The sequence below is a fragment of the Sciurus carolinensis genome, chromosome 1, assembly GCF_902686445.1.
Source record: "Sciurus carolinensis chromosome 1, mSciCar1.2, whole genome shotgun sequence".
NCBI lineage: Eukaryota > Metazoa > Chordata > Mammalia > Rodentia > Sciuridae > Sciurus > Sciurus carolinensis.
The window spans coordinates 146,598,615-146,616,325 of NC_062213.1; the positions used below are offsets into that span (position 1 = coordinate 146,598,615).

Here is a 17,711-nt window from a genome sequence, read left to right on the forward strand (position 1 = left end):
AATCTCTTAAGGTATCCCATTATGGCTTTTTTTCCTTTTTTGTCCCCATTGTGGTTTTAATGTGAAATTCTCTAACAACAAAAATGCTGGGTATTTAAATATTTATTTGCTATTTGATTATCCTCATCAATGAAACACCTGTTTATGTGTTTTGTTAATTTTTAATTGCATTATTTGCTGATTGTTGAGTTTTCCAATCTTTGTATATTTTGTAAACTAGTATATGTATTGCAAATGTTTTTTTACTGTCTACGGATTCCTCCTTTATAAATGATTTGTTGACTGAAAAAATAAAATAAAATTCAGGGGAAAAAAACCCTGCAGAATAACAGGCAAAAGATATGAACATTCTTTTCAAAGAAAATTAAAGATATATAGTCAAAAAATACACAAAAAGTTAATTAGCTTTGTTAGTATCAGAAAATGGAAGTTGAGACTATAGTTTGATTGTATTTCTGCTAGAGTGGTAAACATTTAGAGTCTGACAATATGAATGCTGAAGAGTACTCTCTTATGTTGTTAATAAAAATGTATATTGGAAGAAAACAGTCATGTGTCACCTAACAATGGGAATACATTCTGAGAAATGAATCATTAGCAAATTTCATCATTGTCCAAAAATCACAGTGTACTGGACTAAATGTACATGGTATAGCCTAATACACACCTAGAGTATATGGTATAGACTATTGCTCCTAAACCTATATAGCATGCTACTATATTGAGTACTATAGGTGTCTATAACATAAAGGTAAGTATTTGTGTATCTAAACACAGAAAGGTATTGTAAAAATACTAAGCAATAGGGATTTTTCAGCTCCATTATAATCTCATAGGAACACCATCACATACAGTCTGTCTTGAAATACTATAATGTATTATATACTTTGTAAAACAACTTGTCAATATCTTATAACCAAAAAATTTTCTTGTATGTACTTTATAGAACTGTTATACATAAAAACCTATTTCATCCATTTATCTAAAGAAGTATATTAAATAAAAATTAAAATTTGAATATTAAAAGACATTCAATAGTATTATCAGAACTAACTTGGATTTAAATGTCATGGATATAAGAGAGAGCTTTTTCTTCCTTGTATTTTTTCGTCAGAAGGGATAAAACTTCATAGGACTGCAGATAACAAACAATATCAGAAGCTGTGTAGCCATACTAATGTAGCTAAAAATTATGAATATGGTTCAATTCACATTTACTTTTCAAACATCTTTATCAGTTATAGATGACTTCAAATAAACTCAATCACCATAATTTCTAATTTACAAAACTCTGAAAGATTCAAACTGGATGAATCTTAGGCAGCTGAGACAGTAGGTTCACGACCTGAGAAACTTAGTGACACCGACCCTGTCTCAAAATACAATTAAAAGGCTTGGGGACATAGTGTAATGGTAGAGCAACCCTGGATTCAATTTCAAGTACTACTGAACAAAAAAAGAAGTTTCAAAAGGCCAAAAGGTCGTCAATGTTAATCTTGCACTCATTTTACCTGAATATCCTATTTGTGGTGTCCAACTTTTATAACCTGATCTCTGGGGATTTCCAGCAGACAATGGAGTTTTAAGTATTTGAGGATAAGTATCTCGTACAGAAGATGAGCTTGTACCAAAATTTGATGCAACTGTGTTTGGTGTGTAAGATCTTTTGTTTCCAAAGTGTGAACCTAAATTTGAAAAAAAAAAAAAAAAAGTATTAATTCTTAAAGATTAGAATTATGTAACAATGTATTAATCCTCAAAATTTACATCATGTCCACTTTCTATAAAACTTTATTCCATAACAATTTTTTAAAAATATAAAGTTATGGGCTGGGGAGATAGCTCAGCTGGTAGAGTGCTTGCCTTGCAAGCACAAGGCCCTGAGTTCGAAATATATATATATACAGTTATGGCATTTAGTCACATTTTTGTAAGTAGTCTTCTAGTATATGCTAATATGCTAATATTATGCTAATATGCTAATATGCTAATATGGTTTTTGTTTCTACAAGTTCACTGAGGCTACTCTTGCTAAAATCATAAATTATCTTCTAATCTTCAAATATACTGGATATGTTTAATTTTGTAGTAATTATTAGGCCTCTTTCCTCTATTGACTTCCTCATTGAAATTCTCTCTTCACATGTAAATGGTACTATAAAGATAAGTTTCAGACTCAACTTCAGTTACTTTTTTAAATATTTATTTATTGACATAAGATATTACCTGTTTTACAGTATTGTCATAAAATTTGAAACAAAGTGTATAAACAGCCTAGCATAGTGTCTTGAAACATGCGAGGTGGCACACACCTGTAATCCCTGAGGCTCAGGAGATCAAGACAGAGGATGGAGAATTCAAAGATAGCCTCAGCAATGGCAAGGCACTAGCAACTCAGTGAGACCCTGTCTCTAAATAAAACACAAAATAGGGCTGGGGATGTGGCTCAGTGGTCAAGTACCCCTGAGTTCAATCCCCAGTCCCCCCCCCAAAAAAAATTATTTTCTACTTTTTCCTTTAATTTTCATGACAACTTTTTATCTTGAATCTCTTTTAACTATTTACAGTTTCCTTTGCCAGATCCAGTTTCTTCCATATTCCTCTTAACTGTTCGCCTCCAGAGTTCCAGTCTATTAAACCTTCTCTCAAAAATCAACATTGTATATTTTCTGTAAGCATCTCATCTGTTCCTGTTAACTTTTATTTCCTGACAATTCTCAAATCTTCCTATGCAGTCCTGATTCCTCTACTATAAAAAAATACTGTAAACAGGGTTTGGTCAGCTTTTTAATAAAAGACCAGACTGAAAATACTTTAGGCTTTGTAGACCATATGTTACTGTCACACTTATTTAAATCTGACACAGTAGTATGGAAGCAGCCAGATAATACACGAGTGAATGAGCATGGCTGTGTTTCAATAAAACTTTATTTCTAGATACTGAAATTTAAATTTTATAAATCTTCATATGCCATAAAATATTCTTATGATTCTTAAGACTTTTTAAAAATGCAAAAAACATTCATATTGCTACACTTGCATTGTTCAATACGGAAGCCAGTAGCCACATGTGGCTATTAAATAAAAATTAAATAAGATTAAGAACTCAATTCTTTAGTCATACCAGCCACATTCAAAATGCTGAAAAGTCACATTTGACTTCTGGTTACCATATTGCACAGCATAGATAAGGAATATTTCTATCCTCACAGAAAATTCATTTTTAAATAATTTTTTGGCACTGGAGCTTGAACCCAGGAGTGCTTTACTACTGCACTACATTCCCAGAACTTTTTTATTGTTTTCTTTTTTAATTTTGAGACAGAGTCTTACTAAGTTTCTTAGGAACTTGCTAATTTGCTGAGGTGGGCTTTGGACTTGTGATACTCCTGTCTCAGCTTCCCTAGCTGCTGGGATTAGAGGCATGTGCTACTGCATTAGGCTAATCCTCATACAAAATTCTATCAAGACATTGTGGTATAGAGCTCTGTATCTAACTACTCTTTGGACATAAACCTCTAGATATTTTTCCAGAACTTAAATCCAAAACTGCACTTTTTCTCTTTCCCCCAATATGTATTCTTTATTACCAGTCATGTTCAATTGTGCCATCTTAGATCCTGACACTCAAGTCATAAACTTAGTAGTAATTTTTAACTCCTCTTTCATCAATCCTAACACCCAATCAGAATTATCATCCTTTAATTCTTTTTGTTTATTCCAAACTTAATAAAGTTTCCAACTCTCTTCACTCCTATCAGCACTTTTAAAGCCTATATCGTCCTGAGGAAATATTCACAAATGTGTGGATAGTGTAGGGGTATCATCATAAAAAAAGTATGTAGAATCTGACAAAAATACCCTTCATGAGCATCTCTAGGCTTAAAGGAGCTAAGGAAGAAACTAGATACCAGATACTGGAGACAGCAAGCACTGTTTCTTGATTCTAAGCCCTCTTGAAACTTGTTCACTAGTGGTAGCTTTCCTCCAACATTTTTGACTCCTGTTTAGCTGTATTTCCTTCATATTCTCTCCTCTGATTCCAAATATACATCACTTTTAAATCTGTATCTCTTCCAAATTTCTCTTCTTAGCCCTAGCTATATGGATATCCCAAAGTTTCTTCACCCTCATTGTGTCCATAACAGAACTCATCAGCTGCCTTCTAAAAGTTGTTTCTCCTACAAAATTCCTCATATCAGGAAAGCGTATGACCATCTATTCAGTTACTAAAGCCAGAGAAGACCTGTTGTTGGCATGCAGAACAAAACTAATCTGCTTCTCAGATTTAATTCCCATAAGTACTTCGGATTTACCTACATCAGCTCACCTGCTCTAGTGACACAAAATTATTTGCAATTCTATTTGCTGCTTCTGTGCCTTTGCACATGTTTTTCTTTCTTAAGAATGCTCTTTAGTTTCTTTTCTACTTCCCTTTAACTGGCATTCTTTGTCCTACTTTTAAAACCAACTCAAGTTGCACTTACTCTATAAAATTTCTTTTCTCACTTTGGTTCCCCTACTTATATCTCAAAACTGTGTAAATATAGTTAGTTTAAATATAGTTATCTTTTAAAAGTGTATATACAGATTTTTAAGTCTGCCTTCCCTACTGAATCATAACTTCCTCAAGAGCATGTTTTTCTTATTTCTAGTTCCTAACAATTTGAGTCTTGCTTCACCTATTTGGGCCTTGGTTCTTTCTGTAAAAGAGAAAAAAAAAAAAAAAAAACTACTTTGGGCACAGTAATACATGCCTATAATCCTAGTGACTTGGGAGGCTGAGGCAAGAGGATCCCAAGTTCAAGGCCAGCCTCAGCAATTTAGTAAGTTCCTAAGCAATTTAGTGAGACTGTCTCAAAATAAAAAAAAAAGGGGGGGAATGTAGTTTAGCATCCCCAGAGTTCAATTCCAGTTCAAGCAAAACAGAATAACAACAAAACCCCTTACTTTGCAGAATTACAGTGAGCATTGGAGTTTTAATATGCCTAATAAGAAACTAGGATGAAGTGTATGAATTTTAATTGGTGGATGTTATTAGAACTGATGAAAATGGATGACAAAGCATTTTGTGAAGAGGGAAAACACAGACAATATGAACATGCATGTTGCCTGGAGGAACTGCAAGAGGCTCAGTTTTGTTATAAAGCAGTGTAAATATTAAGAAGGGATGGTAGATAAAGCTATAAATACTGGAAACAGATCCAAAATGGCCTTGGACAGTCTTCTAAAACACTTTGACCTTGTACCTGAGAGCCACTGACATAAGTTGAATGGGATATAAGAATTTTGCATTTTCCACATAACTCTGGTGGTACTCTAACCTGGAAGAAGAACACTGGACATAAAAGTATGAGGACCCACAATGGCAGAGATGGAAAGGAACGGAATACTTTGTTTCCCTCTTTCTATTCATGATAAAAGCATCACTTTTTCACACACAATTGCAGTGTACAGTTCAGATCTCATCTGGTTCCAGATTTCTATTTCAGACTGTTTAAATTTCCAATGATGAATAGATAATTCAAAATTATTCATTCTGAAGCTTTTTAGCCTGCTTCTTATATTTATCTCAATCACCTGATAACCTAATCTTACAAAAGACAACTTCAACAATTCAAGTATTTCCTCACTCATAACAGTTAACAAGTCCTGTCTTTATTTTTTAAATTATATTGAACTTACCTAGAATGACGTATTAACAGTAAACATATTCACCTGGATCAGATACAATGTTCAAATTAGTCTATATTCATCCCACTCTATGCCTGAAGCCTGACTATTCACCAGCCCAAGCCCCCCTCATCACTCCTATCAGTAATAACATGCCCAACAGTCACTTGTCACAAACTCGGGAGAGGGGAAGTTATAATGCGTGTTATTCCGGCCTTCAGAACTAAGCCCTCTACCACCTCAGTCCTGCGGGAAAACCATTTGAGGCATCCAGTCTTTTAATGGCTGATCCATGCAATACCCAGGAAAGCCTCTTCGCATCCTCCCAGGAATCACACTGTCTTCCTCTGTGGTGCCCGCCCAGCCCATCAAGCACTCCTTGCCTGGGGCTGGCAGGGAGCTTGGAGGCTGGCAAGGGAGGCTGCTGCTGCCGCTGCGATCTCCAGCGGCTCCTGAAGTGCCGGGAGGAGTGGATCCCGAGGCCTGAGCTGAAGGGCGACTCTGAGGTGTTGCCTGGAGTCCAAAACTGTAGCGAGGACCCCGGGATCCCTGTGGGTGAGGCCCTCTAGTTAAGGGGGAGGCTGCTAGGGCAGAAGCAGGGGTAGCAGGTCTCAACATCCTCACAAACCTCTCCTAGTCTCAGAAGGGTGGTTTGTGAGCGCCTGGTCGCGCGGCAAAGGCGGAAGTAGCCACACAGAAAAAGGCGGGAGAAGGGTGTGCAGAGAGCAGGAAGCCCACTTTCCACAACCTCTGAGGTTTCATTGGTTCCTAAGGAACTATTGGCTACGCAGTCCCATGGTCTTGGCACCACTTTCAGAAAACTCCCTTAAATCCAAAATGTGTGCTTTTTAAGCATTTCCCACATTCCCAAGCACTTTGTTAGAAAGTTAGAGACTAAATGCAGGTCCTAGGACATGCTTTACGCGGTGGAATACATTCCACTGTAAGAAATCGCGAAGATGCGCCTGGGGTCTAACACGGTGAAAAGACTTGTACTCAAAAATCTGTAAGAACACAAGGGCTATTTTATCAAGATGGCATATACATGACTATGTTCATGGTATGTTAGGGACCAAAAGAAGACTGGGTGAAATCCTGGGCAGTTTTAACCTTTCCCGACATCACCAATTTTTAAGTATTATGGTTTCACACATAGAAGACTACAAGTTTAAACTGCAGTTTTAATAAAACACACACACACACACACACACACACACACAAAAAAAAAAAAAAAACCCTCACTTTTGGGACATTATACTTGTATTCTTCAGACAAAACTATAGTACCATTTTCCTAGTGATGCCAGGAAAAGCAGCTTGATATGTATGCTATTAAAAGACACTACAAATATTAGTAAAAAATGTTGAAGGCCTTAGGTACCTAATTACCTAATTGGTTCCTTACCCCAGAGACACAAAAGGATCATTCATTGATAAGGAAAAGTGAACTTGACAGGGAGGTAGGTGTCTGTAGACAAGAGCCAGCACTAACACATTTGATCCCTTGAAGGAAACTTAAAAAGAAATAAAAGACACTACAGGGCTGGGATATAGCTCAGTTGGTAGAGTGCTTGCCTCACAAGCATAAGCCCGAGTTCAATCCCCAGCATTGCAAAAAAAAAAAAAAAAAAAAGACCCTGCATTACTAAATTATATTGAGTATCTCAAATCAGCTATGCATAGTTTTCACCCATATGCAATGGCTGCATAACTTGAGAACTCTACAATGACTATTACTTGGTTATGACAAAAACATGCTTGAAAAACATCTTAAATCTTAATTCTCCCCCAAAATTGTTAAGGCTGGACCAACAGTCATAAACATTTTAGTCTTGAGAAAACATTGTGCCAAGAATTGTTACCTTTCCTTACTGGGATAAGAAGAGTTGAAACTATCCCTCAGGTAATTCAGGTCAATAAAATATTAAAAATTAGTCAAGGTCCAAACTGCAAACCTTTTCCAAGTTGGAATTATGATGAACTCAAGAGCAACCACATTCAAGCCTATAAATCATTTCCAAATTTCCACAGCCAATTATTTTGTACATCTTTTAATTCATATATATAGTTCATCCATTTGCATCTGTGAACATTCTTGTTGACACAAACCAATTTACATCAACTATGGTTATTGAATACAGAAGCACATTCAAAGAAATCAAGTAAAACCCAACTTCTTTTAAGTTTCCTGTATGGAGATATGAATAACACACTTAAGTAAAAACAAAAAACCACTCTAAATAACAGCATTTCAGGAAGGTAATCTAAAACGGAAAATGCAATACATGCCTTTATTTTATAGTATGTATAATTATATAATTTATTAAAATTAATTTAATATACAAAATATTAGCAGTAATTTTTAGGTTCAAAAACAGAAATGTTGAGATGGCAAAACTTTAGTTCTTTTCCATCAACAATCTGAACTAGCTCACTAGTTCAGGCTGAACATTCACTCTTCGAAGCACTTCTTCAGGCATGCAAAAAACAGGACTAACAGGTTTAATCTGTTCTTCTCCCAAAAGTGACAATCCAGCAATGCCAAATAATGTATGAAAAGGATCCACCTATTAAAAAAAAATTGTAGGTCATTACAAAATGAATATTTCTTTAAAAATTTTAAGTACTAAAAATGGCAGTTATGCTATTTAATACATATGCTTAAAATTTTTCTGAGACTAACTTGTCTTTACTACTTTACCTTTATGACCTAACACTTATTGATGAGATTCTCCCTCACCCCACAAAACTCAAGACTCATTTAGCAAAGCACAGAAATACACATTCAAGAAGAATGTAGGTCATATCCAGAGGCAAAGAACTGGTGATGAGATATTTCTGTAAACCTGGATCCATACTATTCACTATGTTTTAAGTTATAAAAATACACGCACTGCTTTCAAAACTACACTGGGATCATACACTGGGTGTACCATCATTAAATGCCAAGAACCATGAAATTCAACACTTTTAAAAGCAAGAAAAACAAGACCAACTTTAATCAAACACGTTTGAAATGTACTTGCCATGTCTCCTGGCCTGTCTGCAAACCCTCCAGTTTCTTCATCTTGACATGCCAAGATGAAACTTCGAAGTTTCTCTCTGTCAATCCAATGAAGTCTTCCAATTATCTTTAAGGAAGCCAATACCCACCATGAATAACACACATCTGGTAACTGGAAGGGGAAAAGCAAAAGGACACAAAAAATAATTGTCACTATTTCATCCTCTTACATTCTTAGTTTTGAGAAATATTTATAAGTGAATAAAGTCTCATTTTATTAAAACAATGGGGGTAGAAATCAAAGATGCTACCAACATGCTGTTTGAAATGTTTCTTTAAACAGATCACTGGAAAAGAGCAATCTCTAATCCACTGACACCCATGCTGTTTAAATTCTCAACGAACAAGCGTACATATATCTTATAACCTAAACTATGTGCACTTAAAATGTTTTTTTTTGGTGGTACTGGAGATGGTTCCTGTATGTGTTCATGAGTCAAAACTAGACTATAACTTAATAGTTTTTAAATTATTAAAAAGTTTAGAGGACAAAGTACAAATGTTAATCCGCAGTAATTTTAATTGGAACACTGCCAGACTAATTCATTTCTATGACTGCATTTGCCCAATGGGACAATCAGATGGTCCTGCAAACAAACTTGCATACCAGCAAAATCAAAACAGGCTGACTATCCTATATCCAAAATGCCTCAAAACGGGAAGTGTTTCAGATTTCAGAATATTTGCTATCTTTGAGATGGGACCCTAGTCAAAACATTGTTCATATACACTTTATGCATATGGACTAAAAGTAATGTTAAAACACTATTTTTAGTGTGCTTGTCTTTTGGTGGTAACCTGTCACATAAGGTGTGGAATTTTCTACTTTGCAGCATCATGTTGATCTGAAGCTTTCATATTTGGAACATTTTGGACTTCAGGTTACAGATAATTAATCTGTATTCACTATGGCCCTTAGAGACTTGGATTTAGAACATAATGTGGAGGAAAATTTTAATAACCTTACCTCTAAGCCAAAATGTCAAAATTTGGACTTTCCCAGAAAAATGTCTTGTTTTATAAAATCTCATTTGGTAAAATCTATTGTGCTTTCAAATATATGGGCATGAAATGTCTGCTCAGGGTTTGAAAACTAGAAACTGGTAGAATACAGTTTATGAAACAATACCTTCTCTGGTCTTCCATTGAGTCCGCCTGAAGGCAACTGTCGTTCACAAAGCCACCAACCAAGTAAATCAGAATTTACTTGATGCAACTGACTAGTAATAGCCAGGAATCCTGTGCAACAATAGATCTAGAATTACAGACATAAAGTACATTTGTGTAACTTCTTGATAGCAAAAGTGATAAAGATTATTCAAACTATTTAAACTCCATTTTGTATCTTAAGTTTTATTACTAGGAGTCAATTCTGCCTTGACATACTATAAATTTCTTCACGGCCCCTTTTCGCAACCATTTACACATACCATATATTCTTGGCAAAAGCAAAGATATGCTCACTTAGGCTGGACAGGAAAAGAGTATTTTCATCTGCATAATTAAAAATTAATGGAGAGGCTGGGGAGATAGCTCAGTCAGTAGAGTGCTTGCCTTGTAAGCACAAGGCCCTGGGTTCGATCCCCAGCACCCCCCCCCCCCAATTCTTATGTAATATCCCATATTACAGTCAAATTAACTTCATTTGCATTTAACAGATTTACTACAAAATGGTCTCTTCAAAATGTACAGAATTGTAACCAACACAAATTACCTGTCCAGCATGGGATTCAGAACCAGGTCTACAACCAAATCCACCATCAAAGTTCATACAGGATAAAACAAATTCAATTGCCTTTTCCACATTAATAGCATCAAGTTTCCCCTAGTGACAGAAGAAAAAAAAAAAAGACTAAATTCCAGAATATTCACAAATGTCTATAATCATTTCAATATAATATTCAAAGCTTACCAACAGCGCCAGAGTCGCTACTGCACAAAAGGAGAATCTTGTATCGATTTCTCCTGAAACAAAAATGGATTAAACCAAAACATGTTACCATAGGCTTCTAATCATAACAGTTCAAGTTATCTAAAAACAATGTTGGACAACTAAAATCTCCAAAAGTTTAAGCTTAACTTTTACATTGTACAGTCAGGAGGAAACTGAACAAACTAACAACTACAAACTTTCAAAAATAAGAGCAAATTATCCTAATTCATTTACATAGGACTGACAGGATTAGTGATTTCTAAAATGCAATAAACTTACCCTATTTTATAAAAGTAGATTTTCATATCCCATGAAGCAGCTGGTCTCTCTGGTCTGCACTTGTGTTCAGCCCTAAAGCAGAGATTATCTACATTTATCAAATAAACTGCTATTCCCTCCCTCTATTTAAATATTCAGAAATTTCAAATATTTGTTTTTGAATATATTGTTTTTTGGTTCTCTTTCCATCAAAAAAATGTTTATAAGAAATTTACCACACCACCAAATACTGGGGAAAAAAGGTATCACCTACCTTATCTTTTAGATTGGGCCCCTCTGTTCCAGTGCTCCTGTATGCTGATATAATTACCACAGGGCATGCTGGAACCTCCAGATCATTAACTCCAGTTAGACCAGCTGCTTACTGGGACCTGAAAAGATGAAAAACTTAATCTCCTTATAAACTGATTACTACCAAGGCCAGGATATTTTAATATTCAATTTACAGTAGCATGGACAAAAGGTGATATTACCCCAAATGTCTCCAGCAAAAGAACCATCTTCTTTCTGTAGACTTTGAACATATTCCACAACCTTATTTATATCAATAACATTAATACTATCATAAAGAGTAAGAATCTGTAAGAAAGATAAATAAATTTGGTAAGTAACCTATCAAGTTTCTTTTTGCAGTTAACTTTCCAAGATGTCAAGCAATCATCTCCTTTTGTCTATATGAAATTCTCAAATATGCAGACTATCCTGTTATTAAATAAATTACAGGTTTTATCAATTCCAAATCTTTAAATGTAAAGCATTTTTCTACATATAAACTGTTACTAAGATATTCAATTAAACTCTCATTATTTTTAATGTTACATATACTAAAGGAAAAAATTTAACCCTCAAGGTCTCAGTGTAATTTTAAAATTCACATCAACTTTGCATTCAGCTAATACATGCCATCACATCACTGACCTTATGGGCATGACTTCACTTTTTAACATAACATACTGAATTTATCATCTTCCTAGTTTCAATTCCTGACTCTTGGGAAAGAGAATACATTACCAACACTATTGAATCTGAAACATTTACCTGGACAGCACTAAGAGTATACAAAAGATGAGGATCATGTCCAATGCTAGCACTTATTCCACCACACTCATGTTGGCATGACTTAATAAATGTCAGAATTTCTTCTCTATTCATCCGATCAAGTTGTCCCATGAGATCCATTACTGTCAGACCCCAATAGATGCCGCTCATTCTCAAATACTCAGACATACAGTATTCCTAAAACAACACAATTTCTTAAATGTGTCAGTTTGAATTTATGACAGGTTAGAGATTTAATTAACACTTGTAACTGGTTTATTAATTGGGTTAAACATGATTAATTCACCTGTGTTCGAAAATCTGAAGGGCAAACCAGAACTTAAAATAAGTAGATGTGTAGATATTTATGCCCAAATCAAACAGTAGATAATCAAGACTTTAAAAAATTAGTATAGATTCCAGAAACAAATTTAAAAAAATTTTTAGTTATACATGGACACAATACCTTCTATTTATATGTGGTGCTGATAGAACCCAGTGCCTCACAAGTGCTAAGCAAGCACTCTCCCACTGAGCTATAACCTCAGCCCCCACAAAAAATTTTGTTGTAGTAAACAATGCATTATTTTAAGGTCGTAAATCAGGTGAGGATCTTAGATACTGCCAAACCAAATACAGGGCTTATAGGAGACGGTTTGTAATAAAGGTAGTAACGAGTCAAGTTTCATGTCTCTTAAGTCAGGTAGGGGAAATTTAAGTTCTGACTTAAGTCCATGATCCTATTAAGGAGTGCGTAACTATGGGCTTATGTTAAGAACCTAATACTTAAAGCTGAAGTTAATCAGATGTTTGTCTCCCAAGATGGTAGAAACGTAGCTGCTCAGATAAATATTTACTCTTAGCCAAATTGTTCACTACTACTTGCTAGGATTCTCACAGGGGTGAGATAATCTACTTGTTTAAAAATTTAAGGCAAGGTCAGACAAGATGGTGAAGGAGGATCACAAGTTCAATAATAATCTCAGTAATTTAGAGAGGCAGTAAGCAAATCAGAGAGACCATCTCTAACATTTTTTTTTTAATGGCTGAGGATGTGGCTCAGTGGCTAAGCACCCCAGGTTCAACCCATAACAACAACAATAACAAAAAAACTTGAGGCAAGTTTTTCAAGGTCTCAGTGTAATTCTAGAGCTAAGCTTTACACATCAGCAGTAAATTCAGGTAATACATGCCAATACATCATTGACCTTGAACATATGACCTCAACTACAAAAATAGCTTATTTTGTACCTTATACCCCATCTACTTTGTCTGGCAGTCTCTAGATACAGGTAAGATCATGGTTGATTCTGCCAAACCCCCCAACTTCGATAAACAAGCGACACATATTAAAATAAACTTTTAAGGGCAAATCTTCAGTCCTCTGCATGGAGAAGTTGGATACCACTTCAACAGGACATAAATACTGCCATACTGCTTAGACCTGTCACAGACTTCTTTAAAACTTTGAACATAAAAATCATACATACATAATCATCTTTCTTTGAGCCATAGGATGCAATATAGTCTGCATGTTTCTCCAGTAAAAGGGTGACAGGTGCATCAGACTTGATGGTAACATCCTTCTGAGGTGTGCCCTTCCAAAAATAAAAAAGCAATAATCTCATCAGTGTTTATTCTGCCCCTTAGCATACATTCAATTTACAGTTGAATTTTTTTCCTCTTATCACTGAAAAATTCCCAATTTAAAAATTTCAAGTATCTGACATAAAAAAAGAACTTAAAGCATTAACAATCAGTCCAAATTGAGGTATTTTTCAGGTCTCAGAGTAATTCTAGAGCTAAAGTATTAATAATCAACTTTACATTCAGAATACATGCCAGCTCATCATTGACCCAAAAAATTACCACTTGCATTTACTGTTCCTGTCTTTCACTAAGTTAAGCAAAAGCTTACTTACCAATCGAGAATTTAACACGTGGCAGAAAGCACGCATTCTTTTTTTTAAATGTTTAGGTAACCAATCATTTGCACTCCTGTTTAGCCAACTTCAGGTTTCAAAGTACCCTCTACTCTTCATACACTATTCCAATGTTCAAGTACGCAGTCCCATTAATTCCTTCACCACCTTTAAGCTTAATCTCCAATAATTCCCAAATAATGTGGATGCTGCTTAGTTTTTTCACATTTCTACACCTTCGTCATTAAGACTGCATTGTAGTATTAGACTTACGTCACGGCAATTACCAAAAAACTGAGCAGCAAATTTCCTTTGGATTCCATTTAAAATTTAGGAGAACTTCCAGTTATTCCAAGAGGGTGAAGCACAAGGATCTCAAGCACAAAGGGAGTCTGGACAATTCAGCGACACTGTCTCAAAATAAAATTATAAAGGACTGGTTTGCTCAGCATGCACGAAGGCCACGATTCAAATCCCAGGACCAGGGAAAAGAAAAAAATGGAGAGGCCTTATCACTAACGACTTCTAAAATTTACTCGTGCCAAAAACTAATTACATATAAGTATGCAAAAATATGTGTGTGTGTGTATACAGAAATCAATAGGGAAAGTCAGAAATCAGCGCGGCTTTCTTAAGAGAACCAAGAAACGCGGCTGCTCTAACCGAGGAGGCCCGCCCAAAAGGATGAAGCCTAGGTAAAATTAGAAGCCGGAATTGTGCCTGCGAGGCCTGCGGAAAACGCTGACTAATACTTCAACCTCTGAGCCCTCAGAAAGCTCCCAAGGCCCGCCTCTTAACCTAACCATTCTCTAATACTAGGTAGGTAACCAGCAACCAATTGCTCAATAGTACATATTCTATTTCTAACCCAGCTGAGCAGCCCAGTAAAGCCCACCCTTAACTCACCATGTCTGAGAACGAAAAGACAGAATCTGCCCACCTTCTGGGTAGTCTTACGATTCGTGCGCCTGCGCAGTAGCTTCCTTGAGGCCCCCACCACACCCTACATAGCTGCCCATCTGTCCGCCTGAAGGACGGGCAGTTCCCTGGCTACCCTAGGACCCCACTAGTTTGTCATAGGTGTCTTCACTGCCTGCGCCTTAGATTTTATGTGTCATCTTTTCCCGTCTCACGCACAATCAGTTTGATTTATATAAAGCAGTTTTAAGTAGCATTGAAATACCTGGACCCTGTTAAACTATTTGTTCTTTAGGTGCTTTGTACTTCAAAGATCTGACATAGCGGTTAGTAGAAGGCCTGTTTGCACGTACAAACTGTTAAGTCCTGTATGGCCTTCCTGCTCCCCGATTCCTGAGGAAGTACTACTATAATAATTAAAATAATTGGGAATTTTTTCCAAAAAAGAAACTTTTTACGAGTTTTTTACAGAATTCGGATTTTTTTTTTTTTTTTTTTTTTTTTTTTTTTTTTTTTTTTCTCATTCGTGTGTTGTGTTTCACTCTAAAGATTTTTGTTTTTTTGGTACTGGTGATTTAGCCCAGGGTCACCTGACCACTGAGCTACTTCCCACCCTTCTAATTTTTTTTTTTTTTTTTTTTTTTGAGACAAGGTCTGTGCTAACTAACGGAGGCTGGCTTTGAACTTGGAATCCTCCTGCCTGAGCCTCCTGAGTCACTGGGATTACCCGCTTGCACCACCTTGTCTGCTCACACTTAGTATTTTTGAGCATCCTTTAGAAAAGAAAATTGACTGCTTTAAGTTAGGATTTGCGGAAGGATTCCTGATAAGCTGATACACGTAAACTGCCAATAATTGAGGCAGGCTATGTTGATGAGCTTCATTATTTTTCCCTATCATTCTGTTGGTTTTTCCATTTATAATTTGGGACTGCTTTACTGAATGCATCTAAAATTGGCAACTAGTTTGGTGAATTGAGCCTTTATCATTAGGTGAGGACCATTTCTGTCTTCAACAATGCATTTTATCTAAAAAATTCTCCTTTGTTAGATATTAATATAATTTTCCTAGTTTTCTGTTGGTTAGTAATAACTTCCAAGGGGATTGTTTTTTCAATTTTTTTAAGCTTTCATCATCCTTAGGTTTTAGAAAGACTATAAATAAGACTACAAATAGTAGCAGGTTTGTTTATTGTCTACTTTTAACCAGTAACTTCAGTCCATTTATATGTGTTGTGACTATTTATTTGGACTTGTAGCCAACTTTCTACTTTCTATTTGTTCCTCATTTTCTAAACTTATTGTTTTGTTTTTCTTCTTGCAGTATTGGGGATTGAACTAAGGCCCTTCACATATGAACTCTACCACTGAGCTTCACCCCCAGCCCTTTTAATTTTTTTTGTTTTGAGACATAGTCTCACTAAGTTGCCCAGGCTACACTAAAACTTGGCATCTTCCTGTCTTAGTCTCCCTCCTAAATAGGATGACAGACATTAGCCTCCACATTCAGCTCTATGCTTATTGTTTTGGCCTTTCTTACCTTAAAAAATACACATATGTGTTTGTTCTAATAATCTGTTTCCTTACTGTATTTTTTTCTAGTCTTCTGGTTAGAAGTTACAGACTATAATTCTATTATTTTGGTGACTACTTTGAAATTTACATTGTATTCTTAAAAACACTTTAAGTTTTTTTAAGTTGTCAATGGACACAATACTTTATTATTATTATTATTATTATTATTATTATTAATGTGGTATGAGGATTGAACCCACTACCTCACACATGCTAGGCAAGTACTCTACCACTGAGCTATAACCCCAGTCCACTTAAAAACATTTAAAGTTAATATCCTAACTCTACCTCCCAACAGTATAAAAACCTTAGTATATTCCAATTATCCTTCTTTTAGGGTTTTTTCTATAGTCTTTTAGGGTTTTTTTAATCTTCAAAAATAATATTCTGTTATTATCACCTTATGGGAGCAAAGATTTATCAGTTTCACTTAAGTATTTCCTTCTGCGTATCACATTATCCTTTTGGAGTCATTTTTCATTTCTTTAATGATCTTCCTTATTTTAATAATTTTTTGCTGCTTGTAAACTCTCTGTTATGTTTATCTGAAAATGCCTTTATCTTCACCCTGGATGATTCTTCAAAATTTTTTTTTTGTTTTTAGATAACTCTGAGCTAACAGTTATTTTTTTCTCAATGCTTAAATGATAATCCAGTAGTGCTATTGAGAAGATACCATTCTAGTGGCTACTTTGTGGGTGAATTCTCTTTTCTGCTTATAAGCTCTTTTCTTGGTCTTCTGTTTTATGCACTTTCAATGAAGATGTCTCTAATTGTGGATTTTATTTTTTTTTACTAAATATTCGATGACCTTCCTATATTTGCAAATTTACTTCTTTTATCAGTTCTGAAAATTCTCTAACATTTTCTCTTCCAATGCCACTCTTAAACCCAAGTTGGATTCCTGGCCTGGTCCTCATTTATAGAAGGTCCTGTTCTGTTCATCCTCCCAATATTCCTCTACATCTGACAAGGTGTCCCTGGAACCAAGCCATTCACTTATCTCTAACAAGTGAGTATGCCTCCCAGAGTCTCCTTCCCTGTTTCCAGACCAAATTTTAGGACCTCCTGAATTTCCCTGTCCAGATGCCCCATAGCCCACTTCCATCTGTGGGCAGTTTTCTTAAAAGCTGGGATGTGTACCACATGTCCTCAAGAGTTGTCAAGATACTGTGTTAAGTGAAGTATGAAGACAGTTTGAATATATAGGCTGGAATCCACATTCATTGATACAAAACCCATTATGAAACAGAAACTAGGAATAGGACAAGGTGAGAGGCCCCAAGAGACATTTGTTTATTCTTTTTTAGC

At 35.5% G+C, this 17,711-nt stretch overlaps 2 protein-coding genes and 3 non-coding genes across 6 annotated transcripts in view; all 5 read right to left on the minus strand.

Moving 5' to 3' along the window:
* The window catches only part of Msh4 (mutS homolog 4), an 88,060-nt gene extending 81,850 nt beyond the window's left edge, over positions 1-6,210 (minus strand). The window contains exons 1-2 of the mRNA XM_047519661.1: positions 6,057-6,210; positions 1,512-1,685 (exon numbers count right to left, since the gene is read on the minus strand). The gene's annotated coding sequence lies outside the window, so the exon portion shown is untranslated. The remainder of the gene's footprint in view (positions 1-1,511; positions 1,686-6,056) is intronic.
* Positions 6,211-7,707: 1,497 nt separating this feature from the next.
* Positions 7,708-14,868, minus strand: Rabggtb (Rab geranylgeranyltransferase subunit beta). 2 transcript variants are annotated; one of them, XM_047526206.1, is made up of 9 exons: positions 14,815-14,868; positions 13,477-13,584; positions 11,987-12,184; positions 11,422-11,527; positions 10,649-10,701; positions 10,451-10,561; positions 9,866-9,991; positions 8,699-8,848; positions 7,708-8,239 (listed from the first exon to the last, which is right to left on the minus strand). In XM_047526206.1, the coding sequence occupies exons 1-9, from the start codon at positions 14,815-14,817 to the stop codon at positions 8,099-8,101; spliced, it is 996 nt and encodes a 331-aa protein (XP_047382162.1). In that variant the 5' UTR covers positions 14,818-14,868; the 3' UTR covers positions 7,708-8,098. The 2 variants fall into 2 exon arrangements, with proteins under 2 accessions (XP_047382162.1, XP_047382156.1); XM_047526200.1 differs by lacking the exon at positions 14,815-14,868 and adding an exon at positions 13,909-13,959.
* Positions 11,796-11,867, minus strand: LOC124968655 (small nucleolar RNA SNORD45). The gene has a single exon (XR_007105803.1). It is a non-coding gene; the product is annotated as a small nucleolar RNA SNORD45 (small nucleolar RNA).
* Positions 13,116-13,195, minus strand: LOC124968651 (small nucleolar RNA SNORD45). The gene has a single exon (XR_007105802.1). It is a non-coding gene; the product is annotated as a small nucleolar RNA SNORD45 (small nucleolar RNA).
* On the minus strand, positions 13,766-13,844 carry LOC124968645 (small nucleolar RNA SNORD45). Its single transcript, XR_007105801.1, has one exon. It is a non-coding gene; the product is annotated as a small nucleolar RNA SNORD45 (small nucleolar RNA).
* Positions 14,869-17,711: the final 2,843 nt, after the last annotated feature.

Excerpts from the sequence above, each read along its gene's own strand:
- Rabggtb (XM_047526200.1), bottom strand. The coding sequence starts at position 13,944 with ATGCGTGCTTTCTGCCACGTGTTAAATTCTCGATTG. Across the intron at positions 12,185-13,476 it reads GCTCAAAGAAAGATGATTAT|GAATACTGTATGTCTGAGTA; the intron begins GTATGTATGATT and ends GTGTTGTTTTAG. Across the intron at positions 10,702-11,421 it reads TTTTGCTGGAGACATTTGGG|GAGAAATCGATACAAGATTC; the intron begins GTAATATCACCT and ends TTTTTGTTTCAG.